The sequence below is a fragment of the Solanum stenotomum genome, chromosome 2 (genome assembly GCF_019186545.1).
Source record: "Solanum stenotomum isolate F172 chromosome 2, ASM1918654v1, whole genome shotgun sequence".
Taxonomy (NCBI): Eukaryota; Viridiplantae; Streptophyta; class Magnoliopsida; order Solanales; family Solanaceae; genus Solanum; species Solanum stenotomum.
The window spans coordinates 54,274,207-54,290,801 of record NC_064283.1 but is presented as its reverse complement, the minus strand read 5'-3'; the positions used below and the strand labels follow the sequence as shown (position 1 = coordinate 54,290,801).

General features: G+C 35.3%; 2 protein-coding genes across 2 annotated transcripts; both read left to right on the top strand.

Moving 5' to 3' along the window:
- Positions 1-12,333: 12,333 nt before the first annotated feature.
- LOC125856105 (uncharacterized) lies at positions 12,334-13,371 on the top strand. Its single transcript, XM_049535676.1, has 2 exons — positions 12,334-12,939; positions 13,048-13,371. Exons 1-2 carry the CDS (start codon positions 12,334-12,336, stop codon positions 13,369-13,371), a joined length of 930 nt encoding a protein of 309 aa, XP_049391633.1.
- Positions 13,372-13,668: 297 nt separating this feature from the next.
- On the top strand, positions 13,669-14,295 carry LOC125856104 (uncharacterized). Its single transcript, XM_049535675.1, has one exon. It carries the CDS (start codon positions 13,669-13,671, stop codon positions 14,293-14,295), a length of 627 nt encoding a protein of 208 aa, XP_049391632.1.
- Positions 14,296-16,595: the final 2,300 nt, after the last annotated feature.

The window sequence follows — 16,595 nt, the reverse complement described above, 5'->3', positions numbered from 1 at the left end:
TCTTTAGGATTAACTAATGCCCCAGCAGTGTTCATGGACCTGATGAATAGTATATTCAGGTCGTATCTAGACTTGTTTGTGATTGTACTTATTGATGATATTTTGGTGTATTCACATTCAAAAGTTGAGCATGCAAATCATCTGTGAGCAGTCCTTTAGGTTCTTCGAGATCGAGAACTTTATGCAAAGTTTTCTAAGTGTGAGTTATGATTTAACTCTGTAGCTTTCTTAGGCCATATTGTATCAGATGCAGGCATTGCGGTTGATACACAAAAGATAGAGGCCGTAAAAACTTGGCCCAGACCTATGACTCCGACTGAGGTTCGTAGTTTCTTAGGGTTAGTTGGGTACTACAAAAGGTTTGTGGAGGGGTTTTCTTCATTTTCAGCACCATTAACAAAGCTGACTCAAAAAATAGCTAAGTTCCAGTGGACTAAGGCTTGCGAGCATAGTTTCCAGGAGCTGAAGGACAGGTTGACATCAGCACCAGTTTTAGCATTGCTAGTGGATTCAGAAGGCTATGTGGTGTATTGTGATGCTTCTGGTGTTAGGTTGGGATGTGTTCTAATGCAACATGGTAAGGTTATTGCATATGTTTCAAGGCAGTTGAGGAAGCATGAGAAGAACTATCCGACCCACGATTTAGATTTGGCTGCAGTTGTGCATGCATTAAAGATCTGGAGACACTATTTGTATAGTGTTCATGTTGACATCTTCACAGATCATAAAAGCCTTCATATATCTTTAGACATAAGAAGTTAAATCTGCGACAGCATCGATGGCTTGAGTTACTCAAAGCTACGATGTGGATATTTTATATCATCCAGGAAAGGTGAATGTGGTAGTCGATGCCCTCAATCGAAGATCTATGGGTAGTTTATCCTATTTAAGTGTTGAGAAGTGTGAGCTAGCATGAGAGCTTCATCAGTTAGCTAGCTTGGGAGTTAGATTGTTAGAGGCAGACGATAGTGGGGCACAATTCAGGACACAATTGTATCATCTCTAGTGGTGGAGGTAAAAGCACGGCAATAGGAGGATCCTAGCTTAGAGCAGCTCAAAGCCAAGGCTCAAGATCAACAGTTTGTAGCATTTGATATAGCAGGAGATGGAGCCCTCAGATATAGTGGTCGATTATGTGTTTCGGATGTTGCGGGGCTTCGACATCAAATTATGGAAGAGACACATCATTCCCGTTATTCTATTCACCCTGGTTCACGAAGATGTACCATGATATTAAGGAGATCTATTGGTGGCACGGGATGAAGAAGGACGTTGAGTTTGTGGCACATTGTCCTAACAACCAGCAAGTAAAGGTTGAGCAACACAAGCCGACTAGGCAACTCCAGGAGATAGCCATTCCTTTGTGGAAGTGGGAAGCAATTAATATGGATTTTGTTAAAGGGTTATCTCGATCGCGTTGTAAGTTTGACTCTATTTGGGTAATTGTTGACAGACTAACAAAATCAGCCCATTTCTTACCAGTCAAAATTACTTTCAATGCTCACTACCACAAAAATCACTTTTAGCGGAAATTATTTAATGGCAATAATATAATTGCCGCTAAATTATATTTTATAATCCACTAATAGCGGCAATTGGCCTTTAGTTGGCAAAAGTTAACCCATTAATGACAATTCCTTATAATATCTAATAGACCATTTCATTAAAAAAAATACTTTTTTATTCTAGAATTCCCAACATTCTATAGGTTGTACCCAAATCCATTTCATTCACAAAATCCCCAAATTCTAAAAGGGCTCAATCTCTCTTTCGATGTCCTCATCTGCAGCGACAATTTTGAGATTCACAGATATGAAGCTTCATCTTTGACACCGTCATTTTCATCTCCGTCTCTTCCTCCGCCATTAATTTTCTAACCGTTTGTCACCACCTCAAGGTACGCCGCACTCTATTTTTTTGTTCTTCATGTGATTGGATGATTATGAATGTTTTGTGTATGAGTGATAAAATTGCAGTATATGAGAATTGCACTATTGCAGTGAAGTTGTAGTTTGCTGAGATAGAGTTGTACTCTGTGCATGGCGCGCTCGACCTGTATTGGATTTTACTTTGTATTTGCCTTTGTTCTATTTCAGTTTGCTTGGTATCTATGGATGTTTTGTGTATGACCGTAAAATCGTGATATATAAGGATTAGAGTGTGTAGTTCCCAGAGAATTATACTCTGTGAATCATACTACGTTTTACTTTCGTTAATTTGACTCCTTTTAGATTCCGCTTTTTCAAAACTTGAGTTTGATTTGATTAGCTTATTATAGCTTTGACGAACATAACTAAGAACATCTGTATATATTAATTAGATTTTTTCTTCTATTTTTAGCTCGAGAAGATGATTTAAAATTCTCTATAGCTTAGAGGAAAACAACAGTGTGTCATAAGCTGTTGTTTGATCGTTAAGAGTTGATAGAAAAGAAGTGGATTTACATGACAAAATTCCAAGGACTGGAAATGTGCTTTTGGTCAATATGTCAAACAATTTAAGTTCTTATTGTTACTCCTAGTAGAAGGAACAGATGATTTTTTACATGACATAATTTATTTGTTTGATTTTGACTTGGCTTGGAATATACCAAAATGTCTTGTGGTCTAGTCTTTTAACATGCTCATGTGGAAAATTAAAATTAAAGAGTTGGTAGAGACATTCATTTTGGAACAGAAAATAGACTAAAAGGAAAGTAACAAACATATTGAAATAGAATAATTAACTTTTTTATTCTTTATCTTGGTATCTGGGTCAGTTCTAGTACTTGCTGCTATCTTCAATTCACTGGCGCATATACAAGAAATCATGTGTTTGCCTCTACTAGGATTTGAAGTTGATACCTATACTTGTGCATTAATTATTGACTTAGGTAAGGCTCAAAGGCAGAAAAATTTGGCTCATTTTGTGTTTTATTGTTTGAAATATTATTCAACATGTGATCAAAATAATCATTTCCTTTAATTGGAGTAGAAACCTGGAACAATTTGATTAGTATTACTAAAGGACCATTTTGTAATGTGAAGAGTCAAGAATATGTTATATTCCTATATCAAGTAAATGTTGTTCCCATCGTTTCAATATATATAACACTCTTTTTAGTTGAACCTTGTCAAAATTGTGTTGTATTTGAAAGACGTGTGTCTCATGTTACTGAATAGACGGGGTAGAAAGGAATTTGCGCATTATTCTAAAGACCATGTATTGGACATCTAAGTGGACAGATCACAAATAGATTGAACAATAAGATCCTCCTAAGCCATTTGAATGGTATGTTGGTCCACACAAAGCTAACATGGTTTAGTATTAGTAAGAATGTCATAAATAATCTTAAGGATGGTGTTTGTTCCCTGATTTTATGATTTTTTATAAATAAAATCATCTTATTGTTAATGATATATGCGTTATATGGTACTTGATTCTGTCTTGGAGGGTCTTCTGATTTCAAATTTAAGTAAGGATTGTGTTTGTTTCGTAATTCTCTTCTTCAAATCTGTACTCTTGATTTTCCTTCTACAAATTTAAAGAAAAATAGATAAGTAGTTAAGTTTGAAGAACGAAAAATGCAAACTATAGTGGATAGCAGATTGATAACTGAACAACTTCATGATGAAGAAGTGCACCCTTATATTCAGGAATTATTGAAAGCTCAGAGCTGATTTCAACCCCAAACATCTGAAGATAACAATTCTTTGGCACTGTTGACAAACTGAATAATGAGCCAGGTTCTCTCTTGTTTTATTGATGATAAATCTAGTCAAGTTTGAAGATGTCTCAGGTATTCCGAAAATAGGAAGAAGCTACTATTACTTGGTTTCTACTCATTCATCCTGCCTTATATATACTTGTTGAATTATTGGCCATTGTTGGTAGCAGCAAACATTTTGAAAACTTATGTGAATATTTATTCTCTCTAGGTTGCTTTATTGCTGTAGTTTTGAATATTATTTCTAAAATTGGATACAAAATTACAGACATTCAATAAAGTTGGTTCCTTTATTGGAGTTCCTTGCACTGTTTATCTTGATTAATGCAGTATTGAAGACTGTTTTTAAAAACTGTGATGAATTTTTCTCATTAGATCTATCTAAAAATTGTACTTAATTATTTCTCTGTTGACTCATAGAGTGAGTTCTGAATCTATTTCAGGTGCTTCAGAGGCAAAAAAAGTTAGTGGACCTACTTTATTAAAAGATGTTTAGAATCTACCCTCGAAAAAGACAATTGTTGTTCAATTTAATAGATGTAATCAATCAATTGGAAAAGAGGGTCGAAAGCTTGCTAGCTTTCTAGGCATAATTGCTAGAACCCCAGATTTGACACAGTTAAATGCAAATGATTGGCGAATGTTTGATGAAGAAGAAAAGATAAAATTGGTGGAGTTTGTGAGGGTACGAACTTATTATTCTTAACAAGTATCATTTCTTTTTATTCATGATATCTTCTTGTTAACTTTTTGACTATGTTTTTCAGAATAAGTTCTCAATTCCAATACATGGAGAAGAGTTCATGAAAAAGTCAATAGAAAAAAATGGATGGACTATAAATGTAACTTAAAGGCTATGTATGTGACCAAGTATAAGACCAAAGATGCCTTGATAAAAAATAGACCAAGTCACATACCAAGAGATCAATGGAGTGGTCTTGTCTCGTATTGGCTTTCTAAAAAACCAAAGGTTAGTAATAGTTTTCTTTTATTAGTACTGACATGTTTTATTGAATTCTGTAACTTTGTGCCAACAGAGGGGCCTTTTATTGGCATATTTTTGTATGTCAAACGCATACCTAAAAAGATTTTTTTCTGCTTATGTGTATTGCTAAGGTAAATGAGAAATGTAAAGCTAGAAATAGTTTCTGCTAAGATGGAAAGGAGAATGTCGAATTATATTCTTCAATAGTTGTGCAATCTTAAAAAGTGGTTCTTTATTTGGTTGTTTTTTTGCAACTATATGTTATCCAGAAAATCTATACATTGTAAGTGTACCAAAGAAAGTAAACTCGTTTGCAAATACATTATCTTGATAGAGTTGCACAAAAGGAAGCCATAGAAGAAAAGAAATAGTAAAGTAATTTAGACAAAATTGTCATGGGTATTATACTTTTATAAGTGGTATACCTGAGGTGAGGCAAGGATTCTTTGGAGAAGAAAATTGAGAAAAATATTAGTTGGCTAAGCCTACAACCTTGAACATTTTTGCTGTCATTTTTGCTTCCTTCTTCTCTGAATAGTATTCTATTAGTGTTCTGCTTTCTTAGTGTTCAATTATGTTGGTTAGCTATGGTCTGCTTTCTTAGTGTTGAATTCTGTTGGTTATCTCTTTCTGTATATTTCTATGTCTGATCATGATCCAATCAAATTCATAGCTAATTTTAGTTATTGTTTTTTACAGTGATTTGGTTGGGATAACAGAGAAAAATGAGAATTTTTGCATGGATTGTGAAAACGAATAGTACTGCTCGTCTTGATTCTGAATGTCATCAGCGGATCATCTATGACATTGGTCATGATCCAAGCTGCCATAGTTTGACTGGGGGAAAAATAAATAATGGTTCAATCTCTTTGTTTGTCTATTGTTGAACAAATTTTCACTTTTTTTGATAGCTTGAATGCATTCTTATTGTTTTGATGATTCGTACTTTTTTTACTGCTAGAAAATAAGACAGTGGATGTATTGATTCTTCTTGTTTTATACAAATGATGATGTTTGAGTTTGATAATTTTTCTATTACTATCATTGAGTTAATTCTCCAGCTAAGTATATGAATTAAGATGAATTCATGACCAGCTTAAGTTTCAATAATAATTGCCATTAAAATAGGTCTTCTTTACCGGCAATTATTGTATTTGTATTTGTATTAATAGTAACAAATGCCGCAAAATATGGAAGTTTTACCGGCAATAATAATTGCAACTAAATAAATGTCGGCACTCTAAACAAATGCCGCTAAATAAATGTCTTAGAACTATTTATTTTTAGCGGCAATAATATGGGTCTTTACCGACACTCTAAATAAATGCCGCTAAAGGCTTTAGCGACACTGGATGCAATGGCATTAGTTTAATTACCGCTAAAAGTTTTTGCGGCAATAAATATTGCCTCTAAAAGGAAAATTAATTGCCGCTAAAAGTCTCTTTTGGTGTAGTGGCTGAAGATTATGCAGGGCTTTACATCCGAGAGATTGTTAGGTTGCACGGCGTCCCAATATCTATTATCTCAGATCGAGAAGCACAATTTACCTCTAACTTCTGGAAGTCTTTCTAGAAAGGATTAGGAACGCAAGTTAATCTTAGTACTACCTTTCACCCTCAGACAGATGGTCAAGCTGAACGCACCATTTTAACACTTTAGGACATGCTACGAGCATGCATGTTGGACTTTAATGGAAGTTGGGATGACCACTTTGAGTTCGCATACAATAATAGTTATCATTCTAGCATCGGGATGGCACCTTATGAAGCTTTGTATAGGTGAAAATGTAGATCCCCCGTTGGATGGTTTGAGGTAGGTGAATTAGGGTTGATTGGACCTGACCTAGTACATCAAACAGTGGAGCAGGTTAAGCTCATTCGGGAGAGGTTGCTAACAGCTCAAAGTCGACAGAAGTCATACTCAGATGTATGATAAAAGGACTTAGAGTTTTGTGTCGATGACTGGGTATTCTTAAAAGTCTCGCCTATGAAAGGTGTTATTACATTTGGCAAGAAAGGCAAGCTTAGTCCAAGATTTATTGGGCCATACTGGATCCTTCGGAGGGTAGGACAAGTGGCTTATGAGTTAGAATTGCCTTCAGGTTTAGAATCAGTTCATCCAGTTTTCCATATATTGATGCTATGGAAGTGCGTAGGAGACCCTTATCAGGTTGTCCCAGTTGAGGATGTTCAGATCACAGAGGATTTGTCCTACGAGGAGACTCCAGTTGCCATATTAGATCGACAGGTCCGTAAATTAAGGACCAAGGAGGTGGCTTCGGTTAAAGTATTGTGGAGAAACAAGATAGAGAAGAGGTGACTTGGGAAGCTGAGGATGGCATAAGGTCCAAATATCCTTACTTGTTTCATACCCTAGGGTGATAGCATATCAGTTTATATTAGTGAAGTAAGGTAAGATACCTATCTAATTTTTTATATTATTGTTTATTATTATGGTTGTTGTCGTTGTATTTATTTGCTCGCACTATTATTGCGGAGCTATAGTGCTTAGCTATTTATGTCGTCCTATGAGACGCCTAGGTTAGAATTTCTGCGTTTCAGGTTCTGGATAATCAAATTCACAAAGAATACTTTGCCTATACTTTGTCAACTCCTAGGGACATAATCGTGTGACTCAGATTTTTCATTCGAGGACGAGTGTTTCTAAGGGGGGAAGGATGTAACATCCCGACTTTTCAAAATGTCTAAATTAACTCGTACCTTCGTGAAAAGACAAAGAGGGTGAGTAATACATTAATAATGATGTGGTATGTCATATTTCAAGTGTTCAAGGGTTGTATCTCAAGTTTTAAAGTAAGGTAAGTCGCAAAATAAGTTGGTGAAAGTTATCGTAAGTTCCTTTTTAAACATTTCTCTGAAATTTGGGTCAAATTTCTCGAAAGTTTTATCCCAATCTATAAAGATTAATGGGACCCACGACCCATTAAATCAAAGGTCTACGAGTCTAGTTTCCAACGCATCAAACGGTTTGTTCATACGACTTTAAAATAGAGAGATATTCGTATTTTCGCGATACTGCGCAAGCAGGCACGTAAGGTGGGTCCCTTAAGTTGGTGGAAGCTTATAAGATAGAATCTTCTTCATCTTTCTTCATTCAAACTCGTAAGAAACCAACAAAAATCAGAGAAATTCTCCTCAAATCATCCTTGTGTGTTCATAATCTCTTCTTGGCTCCGTATCTAAAATTTCCCTACTTAACGAGCTTGTCGTTTTGGTATAGTTTTCATGGTGAATTGATCGGTGTAGATCCGTGGAGGCTCTGGCAGCAGAGTTTTTTTCAGTGGTTTGATTTTATCTAAGTGTTATGGGCGTGTAAAGAAAGGTAGGAAACATCTTTTATTAGTTTATGGATACCTTAGGTCTTGGATAGTAATTTACGATAGGAATCTGTATCGATTGTCGTAGTAGTTCTTGTCCTTAATAACAGATTGATTTTACCTTTTTTTTAGTGTTGTAGTGGTGCGGACAGAGGTATTTTCAGCATAAATTATAAAGGAAATGGTATGTTAAGGCTATTCTCTTCGTTCGTATTATTTCCTTGGAGCTTGGGAGTGACATAGTAGGGTAGTTAATGTTGGTGATCTTGTAGATGTAATTGTGAATAGTTGGCTGATTGAGTGGTTATAAACCCTCATTACATGGACTCATAATCTGTTAAGAACGACCCTGAGTTAGGAACGACTTGGAAACTATATATATATATATATATATATATTATAAATAAATTGCTCACCTTTAGCTTATTCAATTGTTTGTTGTCGCCCTTGAGGCTATTGTGGTTAGCTTTTGAGCTATGAACTGCCTATGGGGGATATGATGTTGTCTAATAGGACTATGTTATTGCCTAAGAGGGCTATGTGTTGCCCACGGGGCTATATTGATGCCAAAGAGTGTTATGTGTTGCCTACGGGGCTATTTTGACGCCAAAGAGGGCTATATGTTGCCTACAAGGCTATGTGATGCAAACGAGAGCTACGTTTAACCCACAGAGCTATGATGTTGCCTAAGAGGGCTATGCGCTGCCTACAGGTCTATATCGTTGCCAAAAAGGGCTATGTGACCTCTTACAAAGACAAGGGGCTACTGATAGGGTTATGTAGATTGATTTGGCACCTTCTGGCTTATAGGGGCCTAGGTAGGTGGTATGTTGTTGTACCTAACGAGCTTATGGGGGCTTGGTTAGGTTGTTGTTTGATCATTATTGTATTTTTTAGATTCAGTAGTGGGTTAGCATGTTTATCTAAATTTGATTTCCTTACCTGATTGCTTTTGGTATATTATGATACTTACTCATTTAGTTTATAACCTTTCATACTCTGTACACTATTTTGTACTGACGCCCCATTGCCTGGGGGCGTTGCATTCATGTATTCAGGACCCAACAGACGACCCAGTAGACCTCCTCAACAGCAGGATTGACTTCTATCTGGTTAGCTAGCCCATTTCTTCCGAAGCTGCCAAAGTTGGGAGGTTTGTTACCTTTTGTTGTATATATTTTTATGGGTAGGCTGGGGCCCTGTCCTTCCAATCTTTACTACTCTTAGAGGCTTGCAGACTAGTGTGGGGGGTGTACAACTATGTTATGGCCATGCTGGCCTAGTTTGTTGGTTTGATGATTCTTGTTAGTTGTTTGATGTATTGTATTGATATATACCTGTTTTCAGTTTCGCTATAGAGATCATGATGGCCTCGACGGCCCAATCAGGAATTATGTGCTAGTTGACTATTTCTTTAAATGAACTCTTGGGAGTAGCTGTTTCTTTTATAGATCTATTGACAGGGGCCTTGCCGGCCGAGGGGTTAATTTTAAGTCGAGATATACTTGTTTGTTTTCTTGATTGTGTGTTGATGTCATGCGCTAGTAGCAAATGGTTCAGCAGGGTCGGCTCGGGCCTGAGTTCTAGCATTAGGAGCCAGTTGCACCCCTTGAGTTTAGGGTATGACAACCAGGTCCCGAATGAATTATGAGGGTCCGTTCAAAGACTTTTGAAGAAAAAAAATAGCACAATCTGGTGTTGCTGGTGCAGACCTTTAGCGACCAAAATTTGGTCTTTTGGCGACCAGATTTAGCTTTTAGCAACCAAAACTGCTATTATTTATATAGCAAAAAATAAGATTCAGACTCATTCTGAAACTTTGATATCTCGAGTTCTAGATCTCCGTGTTAGGTGATTCAAATTTTGGTGTGTTCACGTTTGCGTTTGCTGTGTGGATGACTGTCCGGAGCGTGTTGAAAAGTCTCTGATTTTGGTGTATCTTCATTGTAAGTGGCTGCCCCAAGTCTCTTTTTGTGTAAAGTTTAGCATTTTGGTTTGTTGTTGCATGGAGTTGTTCCGAGCCCGAGAGGTGCTCTATTTTGGAACACAAGCTCGGGGGAGGGTTTAGGACCTCTTCACAGAGTCAATTTCAGAAATTCCAGAGCGGGTCTCACATTTCTTGATTTTGACTACCAAATTGATCTGTCTCCAATTTTAATGATTTTAGTGGCTAAACGATCGTGATGCTGCTGTTATTCTATTTTTGATAGCGTGAGAGAAATTCGAGGTCATTCAGATGGGAAAAGATCCGACAGAGTGATTTGTAGCGCACGGTCAGCCTTCCGTAGGCTACGGTTCCTTTCCTTTAAACTGAGCATGATTGTGTAATTATATGCTGAATTCTGTGAATCTGGAGTGGGCTGCTAGTATTTCTTCTCTTCTTTTCAGAAACCATGTTGTAGGGTTCATTTTTGGGTTGTTTCAGGGTTAGTACCTTACTATCGGAGGTGTTGTTTATACGTGGGTATTTTTGAATTACCTGTTGGGCTGTTTATTTGTCGTTTCATGCGTAGTATCTAATTGGTTGTTTATTTATGTTGGAATTTATCTTTGGCCTTAGTCTAGTGTTGCCTTAGACTTATGCACCTGGTTGACTTTGGTATGTATCTGACGTTGATTCGGATGGACTAGGTCCTTGTAAACCAGCATAGCAGACTTGGGTCTGATAGTTGAGCCTAGCTTTGGGCTTTTTATTGCTTGTGATCCTTCTGGCTTCTCCCCATTTCTGTGATGCCGATGCATTATTGAAGGTGTAGTATTTTCCTGGTTTGGGTGTTTCACGGTTTGTTCTGGTGTGAGGTAGTTGATAGTAGACGTCGATCCACGATGGCTTAGAGTTGATTCGTTTGTTTTGATGTGGTTGGTAGTGGACATCGATCTACGATAGCTTGGAATTTAAGATCCTCTACGGAGTTGATTTTACCCGCACATTCTGGCAGGCATTAGGCAGGGACCCCGGGAGTGATAGCTGACTCACCTAGCTGGCATTAGGCAGGACCCTTGGGGTGATTAGCTAGCTGGCTAGTTGGATATAAGTTTCTTGAGGTCCTCTTCAGAGTTGACAGGCCCTTGCACTTTGTCTCTCTAGGGCTGGGCCCTCGGGAGTGTTAGATGGCACACTTGGTTGTCTTGGGTAGAGACCCCGGAGTGTTAACCTATTTGGCAATTGGATTAGGGCTTTTAGAGGGGATTGATATACCCCCGCGCGGCACTCGTCTGGCTAGGTAATGCACCGGAGTTGCTGACGGGTTAGGTGGCCCGATGTGGAAGTCAGACTTGTTGACTGGGTTGGAGTTGTTGGTTGTGTCGGTTTGGAGTTGGGTTTTCTCTAGGTTCCGTAGTTATGGCTTATCTGTGTACCTGTCGAGCTTATGAGAGTATGTTTGGGTTCTTGTTTGTTTGTGCGTGACTTGCCCAGGGGGTTCCGAACCCCCTCCAAAAAAAATTACACTGTATATATAGGGTGAATTTTCTGAATTTATGTGGATATATATATTTTGAACCCCCTCAATGACAAGGTGAAGGAGATAGCGCAGTGGCAGCTCCCTTCAAAGTTAAGCCTGACGTTCAGGGATCGAATCCCTGGGTTAGCGTTTTATTTTTTACTTTTTTACTTTCAGTTTTTTTTTTGTTCCAGATCCGATTTTAATGTTTTTTTTTAATAAAACGTGCTAAAATGTGGTGTTAAACCCAAAAAATTCAAGGGTCCCAACTCCCATACTCCCATTCCTAAAAGCTAATAACTTTTTCACTTTTCAAATCCCTAAATCACTTTCTTGTTCTTCCCCAATTCAAAACTCAAATATTAAAATCATCTCCCATAATATTCTATTGTTGATTGTTTCATACTTGATACTTCATGCTTGAATCTCACATTCAATTCGAAATGAAAAATTAAACTCATGCTTATTGCTTAAAAGGTAAAAGCCTTTTTCTCTTCTTCTTCTTTTCTTTCAATTTTCAAGAAATTAAATGGGTCTTTATTTTTTAAGGTTGTAGACTTGTAGTATCTCCGATTATCTGAAGTGGAGGCTCAAAGCTAAAATTAAAAGGGTTGATTGTTTTTCTTTTCTCCAAGGTAAGCTTTTCTCTCAATTTTCTTGAAAAGTTCATCTTTCTTGATTGAATATTGACTATCTTCATTTTAAATTGTGAATTTTTTTTGATTTTTTTTTCTATTCTTTCTTTGATAGTCATAACTAGATTGATGAACCATTTGAATTTTGATGGTAATATCTAATGTAATTTGTAAAAAGTTATCTTTAATGCATTTAACAATTAACTATTTGTATAGATTCATAGTCAATGGAGAAGTACTTTTTTAAAGTATCAAATTCAAGTTATATTACTCAGAATCAACCTAACCGGGAAGAAAATGCTAATCATTTGGAAGTACCATCACACTCTTCTCAAGAATTTGATTTAAGTTCTTTAAAGGCTGATTCAGGTGAAAGAACTCAAATCTTGGAATTTCATCCAAATCACTGTGACGCTATTAGAATAGCTTATCTCCAAAAAAAACCTTGTCAGCCTCTATTAAGAGAGTTTCCACAAACAAACATTTTTGGAGATGTGCGTCGTTTTAATCATAAATGGTTTGATGAATTTCCTGATTGGTTAGAGTATAGTATAAGTAAAGATGCAGCCTTTTGTTTGTATTGTTATTTATTCAAGCAAAATAACAATCTTCAAGGCGGAGGTGAAACATTTTCGAGTGTGGGGTTTAGAAGTTGGCAAAAAAAAGCTAGTTTGCAAACACATGTTGGTGGGCATACTAGCATTCACAATCAGTCAAAAAGAAAATGTGAAGATCTAATGCGACAACAACAATCCATACATGCTTCATTTGAGAAACAATTTAATCAAGATAAGCACGGGTATCAGATCCGCTTAGCAGCTTCAATTGATGTAGTAAGACTTCTTGTAAAATAAGGCTTGGCATTTCGAGGTCATGATGAATCTAAATTATCACTTAACAGAGGTAATTTTCTTGAGATTCTTTCATTTTATGCCCAAAAGTGTGATGAAGTTCGTAAGTTTGTATTGGGAAATGCTCCTCAAAATGACCAAATGACTTGTCCAAAAATTCAAAAAGATATTGTAATTGCTTGCAAGATTGAAACAATTAAGGGCATCATAAAGGAACTAAATGGTGATTATTTTTCCTTATTGGTTGATGAATCTTTTGATGTTTCACGCAAGGAGCAAATGGCGGGTGTTTTACGATATGTTGATAGAAGAGGATTTATGATGGAGAGACTTCTTGACATTGTTCATGTTAAAAATACTAGTTCTTTATCTCTAAAAGAAGCAATTGTAATTTACTTTCTCAACATTCCTTGAGTCTATCTTATGTGCGTGGACAATGCTATGATGGAGCAAGTAATATGCAAGGTGATATCAATGGCCTTAAGATGTTGATTAAGAAAGAAAGTAGATCGGCTTATTCCATACATTGTTTTGCTCATCAACTTCAATTAACTCTTGTTGGTGTTTCTAAAAGATGTCTTCAAGTTGGAGAACTTGTTCATTTGGTTTCAAATATTTTTAATGTTTTGGCGGCTTCTTATAAACGTATGGATGATTATCGAGAATCTCAAAAAAAAAATTCAAGAAGTTTTTGATATGGGTGAGCTTAAAATGGGTAGAGGTTTGCATCAAGAAGTTGGTATTTCTAGAGCTTGCGATACTCGTTGGGGATCTCACTTCAAATCTTTTAATTGTTTTATTCTCAAGTTTGGTACAATTATGGACATTCTTGATAATATTGTTGAAACTGCACATTCTATGGATGAAAGATCCAGGGCAACAGGATATATCAGAATTGCTCAAACTTATGATGTTGCATTCATGTTGCATTTGATGAAAGAAGTTTTAGGAATTACTAATGATCTTAGTACATGTTTACAAAAAAAGGAGCAAGACATTGCAAATGCCATGCTACTTGTTAAAGTGGCCAAGAGAAGGCTACAAGAGTTGAGGGAAAATGAAAGATGGGATTTATTTGTTGTTGAGGTTTCTGCATTTTGTATCAAGTATAATATTGTGGTGCCTAATTTTGATGAGCCGTATGTTAATTCTGGAAGATCACGGCGTAAATCTGCTGATTATATTGTTTTTCATTATTATCGTGTTGAAGTATTTTGTAAAATAATTGATTGGCAATTGCAAGAACTCAATGATCGTTTTGATGAGGTAACAACCGAGTTGCTTTATGGAGTTGCTTGTTTGAATCCAGTAGACTCATTTTCAAGTTTTGATATCTAGAAAATAATGAGAATGACTGAATTATATCCTGATGACTTTGATGAACTTAGCATGTGTGCACTTGAGAATCAACTAGCAAATTACATTATTGATGTCCGTGATATTGATAAAAGGTTCTTTGATTTACATGGGCTTTGTGATCTTTCAAAAAGATTGGTTCAGACAAAAAAACATTCATGTTATCCTCTTGTATTTCGTTTGGTGCAATTCGCTTTGCTTCTGCCAATTGCCACTGCATCCGTTGAAAGAGCTTTTTCGGGAATGAAATTTATTAAGAATGAGTAGCGAAGTCGAATAAATGATGACTTCTTGAGCGGTTGCATGGTTCCTTTTATGGAGAAGGATGTGTTTAAGGATGTTTCAACGGATGATATTATTTTGTCTTTTCAAGCAATGAAACCTCGTCGAATAGTATTGTAAACGTGCTTGAGAAGTATTAGCACTGGCCTCTTTTTGGAGTTTGTAGTTAGAACTCCAGTCCTAGAGTGAGACATTACGAAATGCTAATTTTTGTTTGTTCTAGTTAGCTCCATTTTTTGCTCTACTTAGCATTCTAGTTCTAGATTGACATATTGTAAAGGGCTAACTTTTTGTTTCACTGTAATCACTCATGTTAGTTTCAGATTTCCTGTAATGAAACTAACTTTTTGTACCTATAAACTATATACTACTACTTCCTTGAAATTTTATTTTGTTGGCTTATTTACACATTTATACTTTTATTTTTCAAACTCTCTGAACGAAAATTCTGGGTCCGCCACTGTAATGTATAAAGAAATATAAACGTTGTTCACACTTGCATTTGAAAGGACATCTTAAAAAATATACTTTTATTTCCAATCACGAACCAAACAATCCAAGTAAAATATTTCCATTCTCATGTGCATTAAAAGACTAATGCAAAGGTGTCTGAACATATTTATTAAAGGAACGTATTTATTTTTTCTGTTGTTACAAAGGATTAATTAATTATGTTATAAAAGATCAAAGTCAATAAATTACTTGAATAAATCCATAGATTGATCTTATATATATATATATATAATATATATATATAAAATATGTATTTGCTACAATTCAATACAATTATTAATTGCTTTTGTGTACTGTGAATCTTAATGGATAAACGAAGAGATACTTTGAATATTTATAAAGACCTCTTCACTATATATTACACTTTTTCCTCTGTAATTTGAGATACAAATTAACGTTTGAGAATCAGCATGACTCAAGATATAAACTTCTCCCTTTTTCCCTTAGCTTCAAAACTATTTGGATTATATGTTTTAAGCTTAAGACTATTTAACTCTTTTCTAATAGATAGTAAAAGAGTTGTTTCCGTTGAATATAGAATCAGTGTTCTACCAAGTAACGTTATAGATCATGTCCTCTCGGTCTTGATGGTTCATGACGCTGCAAGAACTAGTATTTTGTCTAAAATTGGAGATATATTTGGGGCAAACTTCCCAATTTGGTGCTTGATAAGCAATTCTACATGGAATTAGCTAAAAAAATCTCAAAATGTCGTCAAAGAAACGATAGATATGGTTCTCTTACAACACATTGAAGATATTGTGAAGTTTTATCTTGATGTTTCAGGAGTACATTTGTTTATATATGCAGATATTGATAGATGGATGCTCTACGTCACCAAAAATGGTGTCAAGAAGCTAAAGCTTAACATGACAAAAGATGGTACTTACAAACTACCTTCTTATCTATCTATATATAAAAGGAGAATAAAAAGTGACACGTGTCAACACCACAAAATTTGTAGATATATTAAATAATAAATAACAATTTAAATAACAAAACATTTTTAAAAAAACAGAAATTAAAAATAGTTGTCAAAAAATTGTTTACGTTAAAAATTGTTTTAACGTAATTTCTTTTTTTTTTGTTTAAATAAAATGAATACTTTTGTTCCTAATAAAATGCTATAAATTTTAAAAATATAAAAGTTAAAATTGAAACTAAAATTAAAATTATACATGATATACAGATAATGATGCTAAATTTTAGGTGCAAGTAACAACAAAATACTTAAAAATTAAATTCCTTTAAAAAATGAGCAGTTTTTAAAAGATTTTTTTCCTTTTCTTTTAATAGAGTATATTTCATACATAAAATAAATAAAATAAAATAATTCAAAGACCAAAAATAGGAACTTTAAAAAACTTCTACGACATAACTTTTAACAATATTAAAATATACTCAATTCATATGCCATTTATTTGAAAATTAAAAAAAATCATTCTGCACCATAATTACAAATACCAAAAAAATATAAACCGCCAATT

Bases quoted from the DNA above. Each gene is read 5' to 3' on its own strand.
- LOC125856105 (XM_049535676.1), top strand. From the start codon at position 12,334: ATGGAGAAGTACTTTTTTAAAGTATCAAATTCAAGTTATATTACTCAG. The intron at 12,940-13,047 runs GTAAGACTTCTT...TATGCCCAAAAG, and splicing joins TAGCAGCTTCAATTGATGTA to TGTGATGAAGTTCGTAAGTT.
- LOC125856104 (XM_049535675.1), top strand. From the start codon at position 13,669: ATGGGTAGAGGTTTGCATCAAGAAGTTGGTATTTCTAGAGCTTGCGAT.